Source organism: Paraphaeosphaeria sporulosa, assembly GCF_001642045.1.
Source record: "Paraphaeosphaeria sporulosa strain AP3s5-JAC2a unplaced genomic scaffold CC84scaffold_1, whole genome shotgun sequence".
NCBI classification, from domain to species: Eukaryota; Fungi; Ascomycota; class Dothideomycetes; order Pleosporales; family Didymosphaeriaceae; genus Paraphaeosphaeria; species Paraphaeosphaeria sporulosa.
Genome location: NW_017253360.1, coordinates 908896 through 931686, shown reverse-complemented (window position 1 = coordinate 931686; position 22791 = coordinate 908896). Strand labels below are relative to the sequence as shown.

Here is a 22791-nt window from a genome sequence, read left to right as displayed (position 1 = left end):
CCCTTCCAACAATACAATCGTTCATGTAACACCCGAAGGGCAGATAAAGATCAGCCCATTTGGTCGTCTTCTCTTTTGCAGCCTACACGGCCGCGAACAAAAAAAGCTATTTCTTCCTGGGCAACTCTGCTTATGCTGCTTTTGGCTTTGTTTACTTCAAGATTGTGTCAGTGCATCTAGAAGAGTCTTGATACCTTCGCTAAGAAAGATAAATAACAGCCTTTCAACATGGCCAAAGATCATACTCTTACTTTTCTACCGCGGGACGAAGAGCTTGCAAGTCAAAGTCGAATGAGGATCGTTGTCGCAGTTGACTTTGGTATGCTTTTACTTCGGAAGCGAGAAATGCTGATAGTGATGGAAAGTTTTAGGAACTACTTTCACATCTGTTGCGTACGCCAACACCCTCGAAGTAAGTTGAAACATCATGCGCAAACCTAAAGGTTGATTTGCTGATGTGATATCCGAACTGCAGTCGTATTTACCAAACCTCTTGACACATTGGGGAGATGGAGGGGCCATGACAGTAGAGAAGATCCCAACGTGATTACCGACCAATCCGGTGATCCCAGTGCATCACTGACTTGCCATAGAATCCTCCATTACGACAACGGTGGCACGACTGGGGTATATAGGTGGGGTTACCAAGCCCAGCAATATGCTGCACGCCACGGGACCAAGATGCACGAATGGTTCAAATTAGGACTTTGCAATGATTTCGAAGAGCGTCGTGCTCGAGAATCAGAACTGATGCGCAAGTATAAGAGCCAGACAGCCCTGCCTGTCGTCAAGGATGACGAATGCATGAGTCTTGTCGTCAACTATCTCAGCAGCGTCAAGGGCGCGGTAGACCAATTCTTCCACACCCAGTACGGCGAAGATGCGGCCCAGTGCCCGAGAGACTATATCATAACGGTTCCAGCGCTTTGGGATCACGCTGAGCAAGAGAAGACACGTCTTTGTGCCGAGAGGGCTGGTATGGGAGAAGGCAGCCAGCTTCAGCTCGTTCCAGAGCCTGAAGCTGCTTGCATATACGCGATCCAGCAGATGCTTTGGATAAATGAAGGCGACACATTTGTCATATGTGATGCTGGTGGAGGGTAGGTTTCCACCGCATACGCGAGATCGTGCCCGGAAGCTAACAATGTACCACGCAGTACTGTTGACCTTGCTTCCTACACCATAGAGTCCCTTAAGCGCGACCAAATCCTCCACTGTAAACTTGCTGGCGCTGCAACTGGGTCCGGAGGCCTCTGCGGGAGCAGTTTTCTGAATCGGATTTTCCAAGCATACCTCGAGAAAAAGCTGGAGGACTACCCTGCATGGGATTCAGAGTTCATGGTAGAAGCACTGAGGGCTTTCGAAGACCAGATAAAACCTGAGTTTACAGACGAGCACCAAGAGGAAAAGGTTATCAGAATCCACGGCTTGAAAGAGAGTAAGCCACACGGGGTGGCGAAAAATATCCTGATCTTGACGACCGAAGAGCTGCGCAAGCATGTTTTCGATGAAGTTATCTCGAAGATTGAGGGTCTCGTTCGTGATCAGATCAACAATACCCGTCGGCCTGTAACGGCAGTACTGCTGGCGGGTGGCTTCGGCAAGAACCCGTACCTCAAGAGGAGGCTTGAACAGATCGATGCTGTCGTCAGAAACAAAATCAGAGTGCAGCGGATCGATAACGGGTGATACTCTTCCTTCGGGCCTTCATTGCACCGGTGCTGATGCTCAACAGTGACACTGCTATCGCTCGTGGCGCCTTGGTCGCTGGTCTTGCTGGGCTGGGCAAGAATCTCCAGCCTGAGGATGATGACGGTGCCTTCAATGTGATATCCACCAGAACAGTGGAAGTAGTGTCCCGTCTAGCGGGAAGGCACTACGGGACTGCGGCTTTAGAGAGCTTTGAAGAAGGCGTAGACCCGGAGAGCCGAAGGCAAGTGCCCCTAGTGACCAAGCAACTTTTTCAGAGACTAAATTGAAAGCACAGAAAAAAACGAGACGACGGAGACAAAATCGAAAAGATCACCTGGTTTGCTAGAAAGGTACGCGCATGATCATTTCTTCGTAGCATATGCCTTTGGAGCCAGCTCTATTACAAATTTAGTACTTTAGGTAACATATATCAGGGCGAGACCATCCCAGATGGCGAACCGTTGTCGTTCGACTTTTGCAAGGTGGCCAAAGTGCAGCGCGGAGTTCCAGCGCACCAGGTGTGCACTCCAGTCATACGCATATACACGTGCGAAAATGATATTCCAGGTACATATAGAGATGACGCAAGTAAGTTGATCAGTCTCGCTAGAGGGTACTAACAACTAACGATGTTTTCTTTGTAGGCGTGAGAGAGATTGCCAAATTCAAAATGGATCTACGAGGCCTTTCCATCCCGACAATTACTAAAGGTGCGCAAGAGTTCTACGAAGCAAGGTTCGACATCGAGATGACCTTGCGTGCGGCTAGTTTGTCGTTCTGTGGTGTGTACGGAAAGGGTACCCCCGAAGCAAAGCGATTCCCAGCAACCAACGTCGTGTTTACCTGACGAGCATAGAAATGGAATCTTTATTTTTTGAGCTGCGCAACGGTGTAGATACTACTTCAACCCAAACATAAACTCATGAAAGTGGCCGGAACTTATAGTGGAGGGTTATCATATATTGCCAACGCTCTGCAGCGAATCTAGAAGTCTGACGAGCCAGGTCCACGCATTCGCACTTTACGCAATCCATCAACTTTAGACCACCATATAACCCACTACATCCGCCATCGCGCTCTTTGCCATCCAACTCGCCATACACCATTGACTACTGCAGATCGATAACGTGTCTTAATACAGCTTTCCATCACAGCTTTCGCGCATAGGATCGGGATCCAAGCGTACTCACAGACATAATACCATGCCTCAGCCTCTCCAGATGCAATAACTTTGCCATCTCAAATCCCGTTACCCCAAGTCGTAGTAGATGACTCCCACCTTTCAATGTCCCACTATCTAACACCTCCTAGAACCTCCTCCGCCCCAATCTCTGCTGTCCTACCTCCAACCGCGCATACTCAGTACACAGCACGCCGTCGCTAACAGTAAAGCCTTGCAACCACGCTCCACACGCGGTAAAACGCGCCGAGCAAAAGCACGCTCTTGATGCCTGATTCTCGATGAAGCTAAAGCAAGTCCCCTGTTTGTTCCTGAGAAAGCATACCGAGTGAAACCCTCAGACCACCCGCTCTATTGCCTGCCAAAGGCGACGGGGGCGGGTGCGCGCAAGGCAGAACCTCACTGCGTGATCTCCGGACCACGGCGAGGCTGAACAAGCCGCGGCACTACACCTGCGCTGCATAAACCATGGAAGCCAAATCGCAAATGAGATATTCGCTATGCATGAACCCATAAAGAAGCGCCCGACCGCAGCATGACTACCACCCAGCAAGTCCCGGTATTCACCCATCCCAACGCCATCCAATGTCCATGCCCACTCCACCATCCTACCCCTCCGTCCTCACGACCCCTACACCCCCCCTAATATCATACTCCACCCAACGTGCCCTCCCCTCCCTCCCCCTGCGCCCCTCACTCCCGTCAATCGGCCCAGGATTCATCACCGTGCACCCGCAGTACTTGACCACGAACGCGGGAGCCTCGCTATCCGCGACCACCACCGCGCTTGGCAGCGGGTACAAGTTCAGCGCATGGGCAAAGTCCCAGTGCAGCGGGCGCACGCTAAGCGGAAAGGGTGAGAGATGGGACTGCGAGAGCAATGTGCGGGTCAGGGCCCGTGCGGTCAGCGTGTCGCTGTCGATCTGGGCCTGCGTCTGTGCCAGGGGCGCGGGCGTGGGCTCGAGTTGTGTGGGCTGGTCGACGTCCATTGCCTCGGGCGCGGGCTCTTCAAGATCTAGGTCGTCGTCGAGGTCGGCGTCGGGCTTGTTGAACCGGATGCTCGTGCGGTGCAGACGACCCAACACATCGTCTCTCAGTATCGCCATCTCCCCCTTCACGCCGAACCACGTCAGCCGGCTGGGGTTGCTCGTCCAGACAACCTCGCCTTCTTTGCCGGCCTTCTTGCCGGGGCCCCAGACCTCGCTGTTGGCTTCGCGGACGGCCCGGCGGATGCGGCTGGTGAAGAGCTCGGGGATTTGCTTCCTGGGGAGGGGTGTCGCGGCGCCGGCGGAGAAGGCGCTGGGCCAGGCGTCGTTGTCGCCCGGGACGAGGACGAGGGAGGTGTGCGCGAGGACTTGGGGGAACTCGGAGAGGACGGAGGCGAGGGCGTCGAAGTGCTCTTTGTATTCTATGGAGCCGGCGCCGGGGACGCCGGCGAGGGTGGCTTTGGAGGAGAAGTTGCCCATGAGGACGATGGCGAGGGGGTAGACGGGTGTGGATTCATTAGGAAGGGGTGAGTAGGTACGGAGAAGGGTGCGCAGTGCGGTTAGGGTAGAGGGCACGTCGAGGTGGAGGTCCGAGGCGACGACGATGTTGTGTGCTTGCTCTGGTGTGAGCAGTTTTGAGGCTATGCGGTTCATTCGCGAGCCCGTTGCGCGTTCGGAACCCACGCCCAGAAAGTCCGTCCAGCCGAAGGCAGGGCCTCCCGTACCGTTCTTCTCAGCCTCGTCTCCACCGCCGAGGGTCGCGGTTCTCCGTTCACAGGGCGGGTGGCCGACGGAAAAGCCGATAAACTTGCCACCTATCGTGCCTCCTATACCACCTGTGCCGCCGAGAGTAGTGTTCGAGCCGGCAGTCGGATCGCCATGGTTCTCCTCGTAGCTGCCATCTACAAGGACTATCATGCCAGGTGCAAAAAAGGTGCCGTCTTCCGGGATGGGCCGAGCGTGCTGGAGATCCAGAGCTATTGTGCCTGTGAGATCGGAGAGCGTGAGGGTACCTGTGGGCGAGATGGTTATCATGCCGAGGAGGAGATGTGTACTTCCACTGCGACCGAGGAGATTCGCAACAGGGGTGATTGTGTTCATGCTAGAGACAGCAACTGAGCCTGTTCTGTTGAGGGTAGCTGACCGAGCGGCGGAAAAAGTAGGTGCTTGGAAGGTCTCATTTCGGAGTATGCGCTGGTGTACTGTATGGTAGCGCTGTCTGAAGAGGTCCGTCTTGTGTGATGGATCTGGGAAGAGCGATGGTTTTGTTGTTGATCTGATCACGTCAATAGTGCTCTTCGCACATTCTTGGAAAGACGTACCTATCGAAGTGCTTTTTCGACACGTTGTACACCAACTTGGGCTGCTCAAACGCTCCAATGACCTTGATCCATTCGCGCGGATCCTTGAGTGTCTCTTCTTCATCATCCTTGTCGGTGACCTCCAAATTTGATATCCCAAAACTTGTATTGTGGTCCAAGGATGGCCTGCTGTCCAAGCTCGGCGCCCCGTTCATGTTTGCATCGGGTCCAAAGTTGAAGCTGCTCTGTCTGCTCAGATTCGAAGCATTGACGATGCGTCCTCCGCTCATGCACCCCTCAAGCGCCTTCAATATCCTCTTCAGCGCCTCTCCGTCGCCCTCGACGATGACCTGCGCGTTGTCCTTCTTCCATCCCTTTGCGACTTCCTCGAGCACCTTCTCGGCCAGCCCTTCCTCGCGCCATGCCGCCCCGCAGTGTTTCCCAATGAAACTCGCCAATGCCGATAGCGCCGAGGATGTGAGGGTGAGGTTGTGTTTTTTGGTGAATGTGCGGAAGGCGAGAGGTCGCAGCGTTGCTGGCGGTAGCTCGATGGGGAGGACGGTGGCTCGCACGGGAGGTTTGAGCGCGGGCGGGGCGCGTATGGGCGCCGTCCGGCGGGGGTTTATGGGGTGGACGGGCGTGCCGAATGCGGGCGATGACGAGGGAATCAGGTTCGGGGGAACTGCCGAGGGTTTCTCTGGCCGTCTGGCGGTCGCCATTGTGTCTGGTCGTCGTTGGGCGGGATACTGGAAGTGCTTGTACGTCACGTCCATGGCCGAGTAATTTACGCGTCGACGCGGTCGCGCCTGCACGTGTGCACGGACCGCCAGCCTTCACTTTCGGTTTGCGCCCGCCCGCCCGCATGCTACAAACAACACCCTCGGCGACAAACCTCGTACCGGATCGTTGCCGCACAGAGAAGGCCGAAAAATCCAGCACAATGGCCGAGCCCACCCCCGACGTCGCCGCAGACACGGCCGAGCTCCCCGCGACCAAAGAGAAGCTCGACGAGCTCACCCAGGCCGCCTCCCTCCAGTACTCGCTCAAGAACTTCTCCGCTGCCGCCGACCACTATGCCGACGCCGCCGAGATCCAGTCCAAGCTCAACGGCGAAATGGCTCCCGAGAACGCAGAGCTGCTCTTCAACTACGGCCGCGCGCTCTACAAGGTCGCAATCGCAAAGAGCGATGTGTTGGGCACCAAGGTCGCACAGGAGGAGAAGAAGAAGCCCAAATCCAAGAAAGCGAAGAAGGAGGACACGATACCAGAAGAGGGCAGCACAGCAACCAACGGCGCACCAGCGGCAGCAGGGAAGGAACAGACGGTCCAGTCGAAGCCGTTCTTCCAGCTGACCGGCATGGAGAACTGGGATGACTCAGACGAGGAGGAGGAAGAGACCGACGGCGAGGAAGGCCAGGAGGAAGAGCAAGACGATTTCGGGGATGCGTTTGAGATGTTCGAGATTGCGCGCGTACTGTATCACAAGCAGCTGGAAGCACTCGACGGCAGCGACAGTGCAGGCAAAGGCAAAGGCAAGGGCAAGGCCGAGCTCTCCCCAGAAGCCCGCGCAATCAAGACGAAACTCGCAGACATCTACGGCTTCCTCGTCGATCTATCTTTCGAGAACGAGCGCTTCCACGACGCGATACCAGATGCACGCAGGTCGCTCGAGCTCCTGGAGGAGCTACATCCATTCGGGCACGAGCAGGTCACATCAGCGCACTACACGCTGTCGCTAGCCCTGGAGTTCGCATCCATGGCGAAGATTCGCGAGCAGCAGGCCAACAAGGAAGCCGCCCCCGAAGACGCCCAGAAGCAGGAAGAAGACGTTGTGGACTGGGACCTGCGCAACGAAGCCAGCAAGCAGACCGAGCTCGCCATTCAGAACCAGGAGGCACATCTCAAGAAAGCAGAGGAGTCTCTCACAGCAGAGACGTTCACCCCTGAGCGGAAGAAGGAGCTCGAGGCCGAGCTCGCAGACAAGAAGAGCATGCTAGAGGACCTCAAGACACGGGTAAGTCCAAGTTGATCTTGTCCATCTCTCGTGCAAAGTACGTCATACTAACATCGCCCAGCTCGCCGACCTCAAAGAAGACCCCACAAAGCAAAAGTTCGACGCCGTCGACCCAACCGTCTTCCAAGGCCTGCTCGGCGGCCTCCTCGGCGCAGACCCTGCAACGCAAAAGGCCGCGCTCGCCGAGGCGACAAAGTCTGCTAACGACATCTCGGGTCTCGTCAAGACGAAGAAGAAGGAGAAGCCCGCGCCTGCAGGATCATCGTCCGCGGCAGAGGCGTCGGGTAAGCGGAAACTGGAGGTCGACGAAGACGCAGCGAATGGGAAGAGAGCGAAGACGGAGGAGATGCAGTGAGCGGTGGGCGGGCATTGATACCCTTTTCTTTCTTCGTCAGAGAGTGATCCTCGCGTCCCAGTCATCTTGATCATGTTGCGATGCTTTGAGAGCTTGATTAGTTGTTTGGTGGTGAGATGGGTAGGCATGACGAGCATCACGGGCGGCAAAGACATAGTCTGCTTGGCACGGTGCCGTTGGTTATCACGTCACGCAGCAAATGCAAATGTTATGAACGCGCTTGTATTGATCTTGCTGCAATCTTTTCCCTACACGAACCTCACGCTGCCCCCCTCGAACCGTCCTTTAGGCCGGTCTCCCCACATCTCCCACACCCGCTCAAGATGCCGTGTCGCCTCAGCCTGAACAGCGAATACGCCCGTGACCAGCCAGATCACTTTGTTCCCTTCTCCATCGTTGGCGGCGAGCGAGTGCTGCATGGCGGGTATCAGTGTGCGAGACGCAATCAGATTGCTAGATCTCTGGTTAGACAAGTAGGCGTAGGAGGAAAGGGGAAAGGAAAAGGCAGCTCACGTATTCGGATCCGCGCGGATGATAAGCGCCTTGCCGTCTGATGCTGCTGCGCCGCCGTCGATAGAGTAGGTGAGGTCCACGACGCCGCTCGCGCCGCCGCGGGAGAGGACTAGACTTCCCAGCCCGTCGCTCCACCACCCCTCCATTCTCTGCTCCCCGTGTGCCTGGGGGAACGAAGCACCCACGCTCGTCTCGAAAATGGATGAGCCGCGGGACGTCTGAGCGTCGATTGCGAAACCCCCGTCCACAACCCTCATCGCGGGCGCGCCAGGTGGGAGACTGATGCGGTGCACCCGTACATGCCACCCACCCCACTTGCTCCCCGGCACCACGAGCGTCGTTTGGACGTGCACACCGCTTGTCTTCCAGGGTCGCCATGTACTCCGGATCCACGTCCCCTCCGCAGTTCCCTCCCCAAACTCAACGCCCTCTGGTGCCCAGCGTACCTTCCACCCTGCCTCGTCCTCCTCCCCCTCGAAACAGATGGCTAGGGTGGAATCCGGCGCTAATTGTTCGAGGAGAGGGCCGGCGGGAACAGAGAACCCGAACGCGGAGGAATACGCAAACTTGCCGTACTTGGCTTCCCTCCCTTTGAAGCGTTTGGCTGTGCATTGCCCGGACGAGACGAGGTAGTGATGTTCCTCTGCGCCTACTAAAATCTGGTGTGGCTGGGGGAGAAGCTTTATCTTTGCCAGCTCCAGCTTTGGAGAGGCTTGCGGTGCGGATGGGGATAACGGGTGGGGCAGTTCGGTCGCCGTCCAGAAAGAGGAGGACGATGGTAGACCGAGAATCAGCAATGCTTTCAGACACCAGTACGGGCTCTGTGGGGAGTTGTAGTTCTCGGCGAGATACATATTCGGATAGGTGTACCCGATATTATGGGTGCCGTCTGTGTTGAATATCCCCTCATGCCCCGCCCACCACCGCAAATGTCTCAGCAATAACCCCTTCACCGTGCCGATATCCAGTGGAGGAGGCAAGTCGATTCCAGCATATGCCGCAGCACTCCAAAAAGCCCCGCAGGCGTAGCGATATGTGAGGGAGCGGCCGAAGGGGATTGCCGCGCCGGCGGGGGCGAAGTACCGCCAGTACTCACTCGCAAACTCCCGCGCTCTTGCTTTGAACTTCGCCACCCGTTCTCCGTATCCAGCTAGAGTCTCGGCGTGCTTCACGAATAGCAGCGCACAGAATTGCATCGCGAAACTGCCGGAGTAGTAATCTGCTTGCTTCCTTTCCGCGCCCCACAGACCGTCAGAACTCCAGCCTTCGCTGAGATAGAAAGAATCCAACACTTCCAGCGCATCGTCGATATAGCTCTTCACCTCCCCCAAGGGAACACCTAAGGTGAGCACCAGCGCGAGATTAACCAGCACGCGGAAGAAAAGCCAGTTATTCGCTGGCATAGCATGTCCATTAATCTGTCTTAACCACGTCACCAAATTCTTCCTCGCAGCGGGATCGTGCTCGAAAGAGAAGGCGGAGGGATGGACGAGCAGCGCGATGGCGATGGTTTCCGTTTCGACCATTCTTTGGTCGAATGGAGCCAAGTCGCCCCAGTACTCCGGCGACTGGGGGTTTGTGCCTTCTTTCAGGCCCTGGACCCATGATTCCAAGTTCAGCGCTGCATCAGAGAGCAGGGCTTGAATAAAGGGGTCGACCTCCGTGGATTGCAAGCTTAGGAGATACGCGACGACCCAGAGGGGCCGGGAGAAGCCTTCGAGTTGGGCGGCCGTCTCGCTGAATCCGGCGGCGGTCGAGGTGGCTAGTTTGATACGCGCTCCGCCTGGGGACTTGTATGGGTTTAGAGGCTTAACGAGGGCGATCGCAGCGCGGATGAGGTCGGCGCGGGTACGCAGTGGGTTGTCTGAAAACCCTGGGAGGGGCGGCATGGTGGGTTACAACGTTATGCGTATGTTGGAGGCTCTCGGGAAAGGAAAAGGGCCGAAGGTAGACAGACCGTAGCTAAGGGAAGGGCGAAACTTATATACTTTGTATCTCGGCTTCGGGCCAATGATCCTGCACAAGTCCCGTGACGTGTTTCCATAAAGCTACATGTGCACTTGAAGTTATTGACGCGCCGGTACTCTGAGGTCCGCGATATCAAATTTGGCAGACATACTGCGTAGCTGCGGCAAGCTCAAAATTCTAGCTTGTTCTCTTCCTGGCGTATGCTTAAGACTATCTTTCGGTGGTCTCAGACCCTCGTCTCCTTATCTGCAACCTCGACGTGCACGGCGTCAGGCTCTTTTTCCAGCGGCTCGCTGGCAGAAGGGTCTGTGTCGAACGTTTTCGCCGCTACTTCCCTCCTCCACAGGTACTGACCAACCAGGAAGAACGTCATATAAGCACATATGAGCACTGTGTTGACGGTGAAGCCCTTCCGCCACTTCGGCCCCTCAAGAATCGGGAACGTAGTAATGGGGTAGAAGCTGAAGAACGCCCAGCCAATAGTCATCATTGCGCCAGTGGTGAAGCTGCGCGCTTCGTTGTCGTCTTTCATCATCATATTCACCCATGGGAAGAGAATGGGTGTGATACAGGATGTCATACCCAGGAGGTAGTAACAGAGGACTGTTGCAGGTTAGTGTCGGCGTATCATGGGTGGTCGGATCAGAAAAAAAACACGCTTACAGTGCAGACCAAGCGGTATTTCCCATACCAGCAAACATACATTGGCAAATAGCAGGATCGAGGAAACGACCGTAAACACGATCCACATGGGGTATATCATGACCAGACTAGTAGCCAAGACACCAGTGACGATGGCCACACCCTGTACACCAGTCGGAATGAGGTTGATCTCCTCAATGGTGTATGTGCCGTGCTTGTCAGCTTCATATTTGAGCCAGATCGCCATCTGACCGCCGACATACGAGGTGCACTGAAAGCACACGTACGTTAGGACAAGGATGTAGAAGTGCCAATGCGTGAAGACACGCTTGAGCATACGTTTTCCGATCTTGCTGGATTGCTTCACTCCATCATTGCGCATGCGGGCGATGGCGAGTTTCTGTTCCTTCTCTGTGAGCCACCAGACCCGTGGGCTGGTAGGAAGGCCAGGGAACATGATAAAGCCGAGGAGTGCAATTGGAAGACTGATGCTGCCGTCGATGATAAACAGCCACCGCCAGCCTATAAAAAAAACTACGTCAGCAGGTCAAGTTCGGCGTGTCAAATCATGCGACTTACCCGAGCGGCCCATGGCGCCATTCAGGTTCTTGTGCGCAGCCGCCTGTAAGTAGCCGCTGAACATTGCTCCAGCATTGCTCGAGACGTACCACACGCCAGCGCGTTTGAAGACCTCGTCAGCACGATACCACGATGTCAAAAGGTAGATGCTGCCGGTTGAAGCCGGGGTCTCCAAAACACCTAGTAGGAACCTCAAGCCGAATATCTGCTTGTCATTCTGAAGCTTGCTTTGACAGAAGGTGAGGATCGACCACAGCGTCTCCATCAGTGGTAGGTAGTAACGGGCCAGCTTCGGACGTGAGATGATCATCATGCTTGGAATCTCGAAGATCAGATACCCGATGTTGTAAAAGGTACCGAACAGCGAGTACCTTGCATACGTAAGCAAGTGACCAAAGTGAGGATGGAGAACATACTGGTTCCCTTTGATGCGAAGCTCCTCTCTCATACCGGAAACATACGCACTATTGAGCGCATTCTGGTCGAGCCATTTGATATAGAAGCACAAGCAGCACAAGGTAAGTAGGATGCAGTCAAGCTTGCGCAAGAGCTTCTTCTCTTCCTTGCTATAGTGGCTGGGGTACCAGTCGAAAATGTACATCCATGCCACGAACAGAGATCTCGTGGGCTTCTCGGTCGCAGAGCTCACTACGACTTCATCATGTTCATTATTCTTGTCGCCGACATCGTACGTCCTTTCGGCAGTCGAGATTTCCCCGGATTCATCTGGTTTCTGCATGATGGACGGGATCGCTATGGAAGAAGACGGAGTCAAGGGGAGGAAAGCCAATCCCGGTATGTAACAGTTATAGTGGGGAGCAACATCTCAAGTATTTATTCCGCGCGCGTAGTTAGTAAAGGTAGATGACCCTGATGCGAGTTTTGCGGAGGAGTGCTGAGTCGATGTTGTTAGTCGGTGCAGCGCTAGCCCGAACACGTCCTGCCCCGCATCTTCGCTTCTCCAACGCCGAACCAAAAAAGGCAAGGACAACATCCCCGGAGCATTGGCAGCGGCCTTTGGAGAGACTCTTCCTCCGACACTCTTATCCCACATCGCGCCGGACGTTTTGGCTGCGGACAACGTGTAACATGGCTAACTCGGTGCGAGATTACGGGACGGGATGGAACCAAGGGGGACAAGGTCGCCTTGCGGCTCGGGCAGCCGCTTATCCATAAAGCTTGCCCGGAAGCAATCTTGTCTCTTCTCAATCCGCTTCGCCGAAAATGACTCTGCCTTACCATTTTACCAACTCTAGTGACGAGGATACCTGCGTCGTGGAGTCTAGTCCACCTACAAGTGTCACATCCTTAGAAATGGACACCTCGGACGCAGCTTTCGTTGTAGATCGGCATCTTCCAGACCTGTTCACCGAAAACATCACGGCCAAGGCTCTTCGAACAGCTCAGACTGCAATCAAAGCTCTTCCGGACTTTTTCCCAGAGTACGTTCCTCAGGATGCGGGTCAGGGCGGGAGGTATACTCTTCGTGAGGCCGACTTCTGGACTTGTGGTTTCTTTCCAGGCACGCTGTATACCATCCTAGAGCGTGCCGTAAGGTTTCCTCAGAGCCTACAATTGCCGCCTGAGATAAGCATTCTGCAGTTCCGCGAGCAACTCCTGACATTGTGCCGTACATGGGCAGAACCGTTGTACAACATGGACACGCGCACCGACACCCATGATATCGGCTTTATTATAATGCCTGCATTGCAGTTAGACTGGGAACTTTTTGGTAACCGGAAAAGTCTTGACTCGATTGTAAGAGCCGCACGGAGCCTAGCCTCGCGATATATTCCTTCTGCACGAGCAATCAGGAGCTGGGATATACTCAAAACGAGAGACATGGAGATTCTGGATCAAGAAGACAACATGATCGTTATTATCGACAGCATGTGCAATCTAGACCTCATGTACTACGCCGCTCACCACACGCAAGATCCATCTTTGGCCGAAATGGCGACTGCGCACGCCGAAACCCTATTGAGGTCACACTTACGCCCTGAGCACGTGGTCTTGTCGAACAAACCGAAAGTCTGCTATACTGGCCCATGGTATTCAACTTGCCATGTGGCAAATATCGATCCGAAAAGCGGCACTCTCAAGCAACGTCTGACTGCCCAAGGCTACGCCCACGAATCCAACTGGGCGCGTGGACAAGCGTGGGCAATTCTAGGATACGCACAGGCTTATCTCTCTACCAAAGACTGGCGTTTTCTGCATGCTTCTTGTGGTCTTGCTGAATACTTTCTTTACCGGTTGGAAACAACTCCAGCCTACGCGACTCCAGGCCGTTATGTGCCGCTTTGGGATTTTGACGCCCCCATTGACGACGAAACCAACATTGTCCGCGATTCTTCCGCTGGCATGATCGCTGCTAATGGAATGCTTATCTTGTCTCAGGCATTAGCAGGGTTTGGTTCAGGCATGCTGGCTTCTCGATTTCGTGAAACTGCTATGATGATAGTGCAGGATACAATCTCATTTGCCTTGGCACCAGAGACGGCGACACTGGTGTGCGCATCAAATGGTTACATCAGCGCAGAAGACTCGACGCCCGGATGGTCTTTCGAAGGGATGTTAAAGTACGGGACAGCTAACAACAACGAGCAAGCGCGAAAAAGATATGCGAATCACGGATTGGTATATGGAGACTACTATCTTGTACAGTTCGGCAACCGCTTGATGAAGATGGGAATTGTATGAGCGGACTATGTAACTAGAACATGCCGTTATCGACCGTGGCGGCAAACATGCTCCCATCTTCGAATGCGATTATGCGGTCCATATCAATGAAGTGCCGATCCAGCATCAATTGCGGCAAAGTGTCGAAATCCACGCCCTCCAGATTATCGATATCTGCTATATCCATCCTCGCATCCCCGAACATTGTTGCATCTGGCTGCGGGTCGGTCTGTCGAACAGGACATTCTGCGTTGCTAACTCCAGAGATAGGCATGTCCGGTCGTGGGTGCATCTCGTTGGTATGCATCGGCCGTCGAGGTTGGATTGATTCGGATGACGTGTTGACGCGATATGTAATCTCGTTGGTATAATCAGCGACTGAGATTCGGAAAGCCTCATCTCTAACACATGAGATGTAGAGCTCTTTGAGACGTGCGACATATCGTCCCGACAGATTTTGATTATGAGCTTGTATCGGGGAAAGACCTGTCCAACGCCTTGACATCTCTTCCAGGCACTGCACCAGATTCCAAAACTCATTTGGAAATTCGTTTCGAGGGCTAGAGCGCCAATGGATGAGAAGAACTCTTCCCGCAATGAAAATACAAAAGGCGAACTGACTCGCGACTGGGCGACTTTGCGGGGAATTGGCAAGATATCTTTGGCTGATCGTAGCAATTTCCATGGCCGCTGAATAACAAGCTTCGATGGAACAACTGCTTGGCAATCGACTACGGAATGGCCAGTGAAAGGGAGGGTAGGCTATGAGTTGATGCAGCAGGATCATAGTCGCGTTGTGCGTAACGTGGGCCAGTGTGAGATTCGGATCCATGAGTAGAACTGGCCGAGTCATATTAGGGTTGCTCTTCCATTTTTGGGGAAGAAGCATCTTCCAATGTACCAACCGCAGATCCAACTCTTTAAACCTGGTAAGCCAAGACGATATCTCCTGCTGGCTGCGCATGTTGACTTTCTGCTGCAGGAAACAGATTGCCACACGGGACATTGACTCAGTGGCTTCAATGCGATACGCGACTGCACCCACATTTGACATATCTGCAGCTTTCAATCCTTGGGGCGCACGTGAGTCCGCTGTTGAGATCCTTTTGGCCTTTTCTGGAAGGTCATCATCTTCGACCAAGAAACCTATCGGAACTCCCATTTTCCCAGCTGACTTGTCCCAGATGCCAAAGTATGGGGTTTTGACAGCCTGTTCTTTGCGCCAAAGGTGGCCATCACATGGTAATCGACGATAAACATCCGCGGATGTCAGACTTGTATTCCAACCCATTGCAACAGAGCAGAAGCGATCGAGGTCGAACACATTCCAGAAGATTCGCCGTCTCTCTTCAAGTTCGGTCCAGTCTGACGTATGATCTAAGACCTCGAATGGCTGGCAAAGTGATCGGTGCTCGTTGTCTTCGCGCTCTTGCGCCAGTTGGCTATACTCAACTGTGCGCGTGAGTGAACCGACGAGTGACCAGGCTTTCGCGGCGTTTCCATCTCCAATCTATATGCGCCTGTCAGACAGTTCTTTCGTATGCCTGATGATCACTCACGTCGTTATAAGCTACAATGATGAGAGCCTGGAGACTCTCTAGGCAAAGGCAATCCATCGCTGCTGTAACTACCCTGTTTCGTACTCGCGCGATTGTACCGGCTGGTATCGATGCATTTGGCACGAATTTAGATGCCGCAACAACCATGGCCTCAACCACCACTACGAGTCTCGCACGCTGGTCTTCTTGCTCCAAGCGTTGTCGAAAGCGTCCTTCGTGGATCATTGGGATCCACGGATGGACATAAAAGAAGTACGCGGTGACTGCCTCTTCCAAGTGAGCCGGATTCAATGACATTGAGTCGGCAAAGTCGACTGCCCACTTCTTATCCTCATCATCGGGTACACGTCTTCGCTTTGAGCCCAATCGTGTTTCCTGAGTGAACCACGATCGAGGCGAGGTTTCGGTGGATCCATGGACAAGCTTCGGAAGTTCTCTAGCGAGGAGATTTACAATCTCACGTGCTGTACTGTCTTGGGAATTGACGCTCGCGCCTATGTGCGACGACCTCCAAGCCTCATTTTGTTCTTTCGTCTGCCTTTCGAGGATATCTCGACAAGTTTAGGAACCGCGACAAAAGTGTGGGGTGTAATAGCGTACCTAGCCTTCTGTGTACGTTCTCTATGGCTCCTGTCTTCAAACCCGGTTTCGTCCTCTTCGTTTCGTACAGGCAATCCGCTCCTGGAGAACTGAATTAGGGCCAGTTCGTCGGCAACCACGTCATAAAGAGGACCGTACCAGTCTTTCTACAATACGCGCAAGACGGCTTGTCTCGCGAGCACCGGAGTTTCGCTTTTCGGCAGGTATTGCATGCAATGTCTGGTGCAGACTTGGGTGGGGAATTTGCTGTTTGTTCCACATGACTGCTGGTATCGACGGCGCTAGGGCTGCCTTCTGAATCGCGAGTCGACATCTCCGCAATCGGGACTCGGACTGGTGGCTCAATTGACACCGTTAGGACACAGTTTAGTTATGCACGACTCTAGGAACGATAACCCGAATGCCGACTATATTGTTCCGTGGCCCGATGCCTGGGGATGCGGGGTTTCCCCACGTTATGCCAATACGGCCTTAGTTCCACATCACAGCGCCTTTCACACATCATGTACATAAACAAATGCGTTACGTTCTTCCTGATGGCAGTATACTGACAGCTTATCTGCAATGCGGTGTGCATGAATGAACAGATCAAGGGTGGCGCTTCCTTGCAGGACACAACGAAACTTGTCTAAACCTCTCTTGGCTAGCCTTCCTCACAGCCACAGCACCTACCCCAGCCTCCAGCCACTGCCGCTACAGAACCTACCAGGCTGCATCTGGTCTCATGGCCAAACTGACGCAGTGAATCCACCTGGCTAAATCTGAGGAGAAAGTTACTATGCTAACCTGGGGGTTCAGGGCTCTGCGGCACAGCAAGCAGGTCTAGGTAACCTCTTGCTAGGTTTGCATTCACCTTCGCCTCCTTCACTTCTATAAGTTACACCTCGCAGCTCTCTCACTTTGATACGCTGACGCCATTTCGAAGAGCAACAGCAGAGGAGATGATGTTGTCGTGACGACTGTCACTCTTCGAATCGGTTTCAAAAACCTCACCTTAACGAACTCAGCCAAGCGTGATTGTATTCCTTCGCGTTGGCCAAAGCCACGATGCAGCTGCTCGAGACTGCGTCTATCTATCCGTATCACAGCTTCAAGACATGGCATAAGGGTTGAAACCGTCGGACACAGTCACAGGTCGCTTTGTGATGACCACCTCGAAACATGTCTACGCGGCCGCCAAATTATCTCTGTACACCAGTTGGCGACCGTCGAACATCTGAACACCCTTCTGAGTTCCACACCTGAACCAACAGACTAACGTCCTTGCGTTTCAACCTTGTGGAAGCGACCATTTTCGAATCCCATGAAGCGCCCCCGACCTGTGCCCCGCACCCGCAGTCCTCACGAGCGAAGATCTGAAGTGCTTCAATACCTAATCACCTACTAGGATGGATATACTCCGACACAATTTGTTTCTCAACTTGTACAGGAGGAATACAGGAAGGCAAACGGCTAGGAGAAAAGCCATTGTTCAAGCTTCCTAGAGCGAGCGTACAGAGCAACCGGTGAAGGCGCCATGCCGATGCCCATCCCAAGGGTGGAGTAGACTCAGACAAGAATATGCGATAGACTTCACAGGAAATTGGGCTATGAATTCCCGAAGTTGACCTAAAGTGAAAGGCGAAGGGCCCAGCTTTCTCCTTGGCCGGGGGATCTGAGTGGTGCAGTGAACGTTTCTTGGGTCCGGCCAATGAACGAAAGGTTTTGCGACGAGGGTTGGCAGTCACTCGAGATGTGCAACACGCCTCTTGGACGCGCAAAGGTGGGTCAAGAGCTCACGAGGTCTCCGTCATTACGGCCTTAGAATCTGCTTTATTTTACCCGATATTGGAGACGAGAGTGATTCGGATGGAGAGATGGCACCTCTGGGGAGATACGTGAATCTGCCTCCCCTTCTCCTGTCATACCAGCAAAGAGAACTGCATAAATGAATCCTCATGGGCTTGAGATCAGCTAGAAGAAGGCGAAGCGCTGGCTAGATTCTCTGTGACTCTTGACTCTATATTTTTTGGACCGACCCCGATGGACCATCCCTAATGTACTGTGCCCTACAGACATTCCTTCGTAGAATTTTCCATGGAAATTTCCCAACAAGCGTTTTCTGAACTGGTACCCAAGAAATGATTGAGCAGTCAATTGCTCCTACACCCCTAGGTCCCCCTTGAAGAACTACATTACTGAGTTGATCCCATCCTACCGGTATCAGTTTCAAATTTCGTTTAGCTCTCAACACCTTTCAAAACGCTCAACCCTTCCACACCGCCGGTCTCGGCTCCACATACTTCATCGCATCTTTTGGGTATCCCGACTCTGTTCCTTCTTCCCGAAACCACACACTAGGCTCATCCTCGCTATAAGCATTCGGAAACCTCACAAACGGGCCTGGTGTCCCCCCGCCATCTCCCACAATCTCGACATGCGCGCAATTTACGAACCACTGACTCTGCCCCCGCTGCGAAGACGGCAAAAACTGCTCGATACGCAATACATATTTTCCTGGCGGCGTCGTCTTCGGGATTGTCGCGTTCATCGCAAGTTGGTCGTGGAGTAGCCATGTCGTTGCATTCTTAGGCCCCGCGTACCCGATTTTGAAGAAATCGCCACTAGCATCGTAGTCGTTCAGACTTTCAGTACCCTCGGGTAGCTTGGATAAAAACATTTGTCCCGGCCCTTCGTGATAAATGTACTGTATCAGATCGTCATCAAACATAGGAGGGGACACCATGAAGCCGACTTTCGAGCCGGCGACGATGGTTGCGGTTTCGATAGTTGCGGCGTTGGAGACGGGGAAGGCGCCGCGGCCGCATGTTACATTCTCGTTTTCTGGGCCGAAGATTGGGAAAGACTTCAGCCAGGTGGATTCGCGTGTGCCGGCGTTGCCGGTTACATCACGGATGTATTGGAATTCTTTTGAGACGGTGTTGTTGACGATAAGACGGTTGAAGACGTAGTGTGCGTTGCCTTGTTGGGCGAGCAAAGCAGTCGCGAGAGGAAGGAGGAGTGTTTTCATGGCTACTTTGTATTCACGTATTTGCAAGTGCACATCTTTAGTCTTTATGGATTGTCAAGGTGGCTCTCTCGGGCGATGGAAACGACCGAGTTCTTGCTTCGATGCACGGCTGTTCGGCCTAGAGAACAAACCTTTTGGTTCCCATCTTTAGAATTTCTAAGGCTACATCGTTGGGTCGCCAATGATTGGTTGTACACATAGTGTGTTTTCCCATTTTGGCTTCATATTAATTAAGCTTACACTGGCTAATGTGGTGTCGCAGCGGGGTTGAAACACCACTATGAGATGCTTGGGCTACGTTATGCTGACACGAGATCTATTGGGTACGTTTCAGAACGGACTAGTATCTGGATACTGGCCCAGACCAACGCATTAGAAATTTGGGGTCTTGGGGTCTGAGCGAAAGCGAAAAGGATCAAGTCGGTGGACTATCGTGATGATACAAGGCTCATTCCACCTGGAACCAATGTTGATCATACGAATCGTAGCTGAGAGAAAATACCCTCGTAAGACTTCACCTACGCTATTAACGTTTCGTTTTACTTCACAACACCTACGTCACGAGTCGTCACGAGTTTCGTGATTCACTACAATACCTTTCATCAAGCCTATGTATGGTGAGTCTTACATTCATATCATGCGCTAGTCTACTGACCTACCAAACTTGAACTCGTCCTAACCTGCCCGTACAACCACCTCGCCTCCTTCAAGCCCACTAGAAGTCGCCAAGACCTTGAGGCTACCCGACTCTCCCGGTTTCGAGCGCACAATGGCAAGCGCCATTCCACTAAACGCCTTCCTTGTCAGGGACGGGAAAGCCACCATGTCAGTGGGGTCTCCGTTATCCGTCGACACAATCTCCCCCGGCCCATCGATCGAGAAGGAAATAGCGTTGCTCGCCATCGGCACCGTGTCACCGTTCTTGTCGACAACGGCTACCGTGATGAACGACAAGTCGTAGCCGTCGTTGCCGATCGATGTCCGGTCGGCCGTTACGTTCAGCTTCGCCGGACTACCGACCGTCTTCTTTGAGTCTTCGGCCCACTTCTTACCATTCTTGTACGCGACTACTTCGATCTCGCCCGGCACGTAGGTTACGTTATCCCATCGAAGACGGTACTCAGACGGCTCGGTCTTCTTGCGGCCCTGTGACTTTCCATTGACGAACAACTCCGCCTCGTCTCCAGATGTGAAGACGTGGACGGGGGTAACCTTCCCCACGCGGTCGGGCCACGTCCAATGCGGCAGGACGTGTGCTTGCGGGATGTCCGGACGCCAACGCGCTTGGTACAGCCAAAAGCGATCCTTCTTGAAGCCCGCAAGGTCGATGATGCCAAAGTACGAGCTGCGGCTGGTGTTGTCAAAGGGCGTTGGCTCGCCAATGTAATCCCAGCCGGTCCAAACAAATTCGCCAGCGACATAGGGATACTTGTCTTGCTGGATAAAGACTTTATCTGGGGAGGCGGCCCACGAGGGGTGGTACAACTCGTAGGAGGAGACATACTGCATCGTGACGTTCTCGCCCGCGCTGGGCCCGACGACGGCAGTTTTGCCGCTCGTCACTGGGAAGACGTATGTGCCGCGTGTACTAACCGTGGATGCAGTCTCGGTGCCCCAGATCATCTTGTCAGGGTATCGGCTGTGGAAGCTGGGGTACGTGGAGTTCCATGATGTTCCTTTGCCCTCGCCTTGGTAATTCAGACCCGGGATTTCAAGGACATTTACCAAGGCAGTGCCCGGCCCGGCGTTATTCAGACCTGCGGTAGACTTCCGAGTCCCGTCTTCCTGGCGTGCAATGTTCTGCAGCTCTGTGGCTATCTGGCCGCCCAACGCGGACGACTGGTCAGGCATCTCGTTTCCGATGCTCCATGCCACAATGGAAGGATGATTGCGTTCACGGCGGACATATGATCGCATGTCTGCTTCGTGCCACTCGTCCCAGAGCAGATGATAGTCGTTGGCCACTTTCTTCGTCTTCCATGTGTCGAAGGTTTCGCCCATCACCATGATACCGTACTTGTCTGCAAGGTCAAGGAGCTCGGGGGCAGGCATGTTATGCGACGTCCGGAGGGCGTTGGTGCCCATTTCTAACAATATCTGGAGCTGACGCTCGGCAGCGCGGTAGTTGAAGGCGGCTCCAAGGGATCCAAGATCGTGATGGTTGCATACACCTTTCACGTACACGTGGGCACCGTTGACGATGAGGCCTTTATTACCGTCATAGACAAGTGTTCGAACGCCAAACTTGGTTTCGACTGAATCGACAGTACCGTTTCCGCCAGCCGACACTTTCGAGATAGCAACGTACTGGTTCGGAGTCTGCTCCGGGGCTGGTCCCCATAATTTGGGGTTGGAGAGTTCAGTGGTGCTGTTCACGACCTGCTTCGAGCCGCCTGCAACGCTGATAGAAATGCTCTTAAAAGTTGCCTTGGCGTCGCCTGTGGCTTTACCGGTTGACGCGTCTACTTCGTAGACTTCAGTCACCAAGTCGACCCGCTTGGTGCTGTTGGAAGTGTTCTCGATTGTGACGCTCAGGTCCACAGTCGCTGATCCGGCACTGACGGATGGCGTGGTGACTTTGGTTCCATACTGCGCAACGTGAACGGAATTGACTTTTACCAGCCAGACATTGCGGTATAGACCAGCACCTAGTATCGATAGCTGTTAGTCACGGGTCCGGATGCAGATCGTAGCAAAAGCGAATGGGCTCGACTAACCTGGGTACCACCTGGAAGAATCCGGCGCATTCTGAAGTCGAATAGCAAGGGTGTTATCCCCAGCTTTCGCATACGGCGTAAGATCCAAGCGGAATGCGTTGTATCCATATGGCCAACCACCAACAAGTACGCCATTCAAAAAGACACTCGCATACGACATGGCGCCGTCAACTTCGAGGTACAGGTTCTTCCCGGAGCCAACATCTCCAGTTCCAAGCTTAACCGTCTTACGGTACCACCCCACGCCATTGTAGGGCAATTTACCCTCCGGGCCAGAAACGCCAGGCGCGCCGAATGGTCCCTTGATAGCCCAATCGTGCGGAAGGGTCACGGGATCCCACTTGCTGTCGTCGAAAGAGTCCTTGACATACTGGACGTCACTCCCCGGTGGCGTACCTGTAGGTCTCTGGTACTTCGCGCGGGTGATGAAGTCATTGGATGAAGGCAGTATCCACGCCTTGAGGGTGTCGTAGGAAAGCCCGTCAGGATTGTCGACGAAGCGGGAGAACCGCCAGTCGGCATTGAGACTGGAGCGCTTGCGCGACGATTGTGCGACTGTATGTCCGACGACAGTGAGGAGCAGCAGTCCAAGGAGGAGAAGTCCAGACGGACTTGACGACTTGAGTGAGGGCATGGTTCGCGACGGGCTGGGGAGCGGGCCTCTGGTCTGCTCGATCAGAACGACCGTACGGATCCGTTGAGGGGGTACGTACTATCGCGACCTTATAAGGGCATCTGATATAGTCCCTCACCCTTATAGTACCTTGCTGCATCTACAGCGCAAACCACTTTCCACTTTCGGTGCATTATCGCACCGATGGGAACCTACATTTCGTCACGGGAGCGGCCCGCCTTCGTCCCTAATCGACTACTCCACCGCTCCAACCTCCCACTATCGTGCTGTCCTCCTCATCTCATGCAGCTCTCAAGATCTTGGAGCGTACCCCTCATTGGTCCACTAACCAACTCGTAGTGATAAGTCCGGGCGGTGGG

The 22791-nt window shown here is 53.9% G+C and overlaps 9 protein-coding genes across 9 annotated transcripts; 3 read left to right on the top strand and 6 right to left on the bottom strand.

The window, feature by feature from the left end:
* Positions 1-484: 484 nt before the first annotated feature.
* Positions 485-2557, top strand: CC84DRAFT_1224615 (putative Hsp70 family chaperone). Its single transcript, XM_018183544.1, has 7 exons — positions 485-543; positions 594-1100; positions 1158-1685; positions 1736-1937; positions 1983-2042; positions 2127-2280; positions 2337-2557. The coding sequence occupies exons 1-7, from the start codon at positions 521-523 to the stop codon at positions 2537-2539; spliced, it is 1677 nt and encodes a 558-aa protein (XP_018041841.1). The 5' UTR covers positions 485-520; the 3' UTR covers positions 2540-2557.
* Positions 2558-3480: 923 nt separating this feature from the next.
* Positions 3481-5943, bottom strand: CC84DRAFT_1107006 (DNA polymerase epsilon subunit B; the record flags this gene model as incomplete). The annotated part of the gene is made up of 2 exons (XM_018175160.2): positions 5181-5943; positions 3481-5134 (listed from the first exon to the last, which is right to left on the bottom strand). The coding sequence occupies exons 1-2, from the start codon at positions 5930-5932 to the stop codon at positions 3481-3483; spliced, it is 2406 nt and encodes an 801-aa protein (XP_018041840.1). The 5' UTR covers positions 5933-5943.
* A 95-nt stretch (positions 5944-6038) lies between these two features.
* CC84DRAFT_1159002 (uncharacterized protein) lies at positions 6039-7747 on the top strand. The gene is made up of 2 exons (XM_018177112.1): positions 6039-7173; positions 7235-7747. The coding sequence occupies exons 1-2, from the start codon at positions 6100-6102 to the stop codon at positions 7526-7528; spliced, it is 1368 nt and encodes a 455-aa protein (XP_018041839.1). The 5' UTR covers positions 6039-6099; the 3' UTR covers positions 7529-7747.
* On the bottom strand, positions 7730-9979 carry CC84DRAFT_1253930 (uncharacterized protein). Its single transcript, XM_018184416.1, has 2 exons — positions 8042-9979; positions 7730-7981 (listed from the first exon to the last, which is right to left on the bottom strand). Exons 1-2 carry the CDS (start codon positions 9928-9930, stop codon positions 7777-7779), a joined length of 2094 nt encoding a protein of 697 aa, XP_018041838.1. The 5' UTR covers positions 9931-9979; the 3' UTR covers positions 7730-7776.
* Positions 9980-10166: 187 nt separating this feature from the next.
* Positions 10167-12116, bottom strand: CC84DRAFT_1200739 (MFS general substrate transporter). The gene is made up of 4 exons (XM_018181680.1): positions 11647-12116; positions 11231-11601; positions 10673-11173; positions 10167-10612 (listed from the first exon to the last, which is right to left on the bottom strand). The coding sequence occupies exons 1-4, from the start codon at positions 11967-11969 to the stop codon at positions 10236-10238; spliced, it is 1572 nt and encodes a 523-aa protein (XP_018041837.1). The 5' UTR covers positions 11970-12116; the 3' UTR covers positions 10167-10235.
* A 428-nt stretch (positions 12117-12544) lies between these two features.
* CC84DRAFT_1182423 (Six-hairpin glycosidase) lies at positions 12545-13933 on the top strand (the record flags this gene model as incomplete). Its single annotated transcript, XM_018180631.1, has 1 exon — positions 12545-13933. The coding sequence occupies one exon, from the start codon at positions 12545-12547 to the stop codon at positions 13931-13933; it is 1389 nt and encodes a 462-aa protein (XP_018041836.1).
* Positions 13934-13946: 13 nt separating this feature from the next.
* Positions 13947-16384, bottom strand: CC84DRAFT_1133275 (uncharacterized protein; the record flags this gene model as incomplete). The annotated part of the gene is made up of 3 exons (XM_018175969.1): positions 13947-15422; positions 15472-15979; positions 16191-16384. The coding sequence occupies 3 exons, from the start codon at positions 16382-16384 to the stop codon at positions 13947-13949; spliced, it is 2178 nt and encodes a 725-aa protein (XP_018041835.1).
* Positions 16385-18640: 2256 nt separating this feature from the next.
* Positions 18641-19081, bottom strand: CC84DRAFT_1068713 (uncharacterized protein; the record flags this gene model as incomplete). Its single annotated transcript, XM_018173650.1, has 1 exon — positions 18641-19081. A coding segment is annotated over one exon (441 nt), but the record flags the coding sequence as incomplete, so codon positions are not given.
* Positions 19082-19506: 425 nt separating this feature from the next.
* CC84DRAFT_1133272 (glycoside hydrolase) lies at positions 19507-22475 on the bottom strand. The gene is made up of 2 exons (XM_018175968.1): positions 21799-22475; positions 19507-21729 (listed from the first exon to the last, which is right to left on the bottom strand). Exons 1-2 carry the CDS (start codon positions 22430-22432, stop codon positions 19757-19759), a joined length of 2607 nt encoding a protein of 868 aa, XP_018041833.1. The 5' UTR covers positions 22433-22475; the 3' UTR covers positions 19507-19756.
* Between the last annotated feature and the right edge of the window lie 316 nt (positions 22476-22791).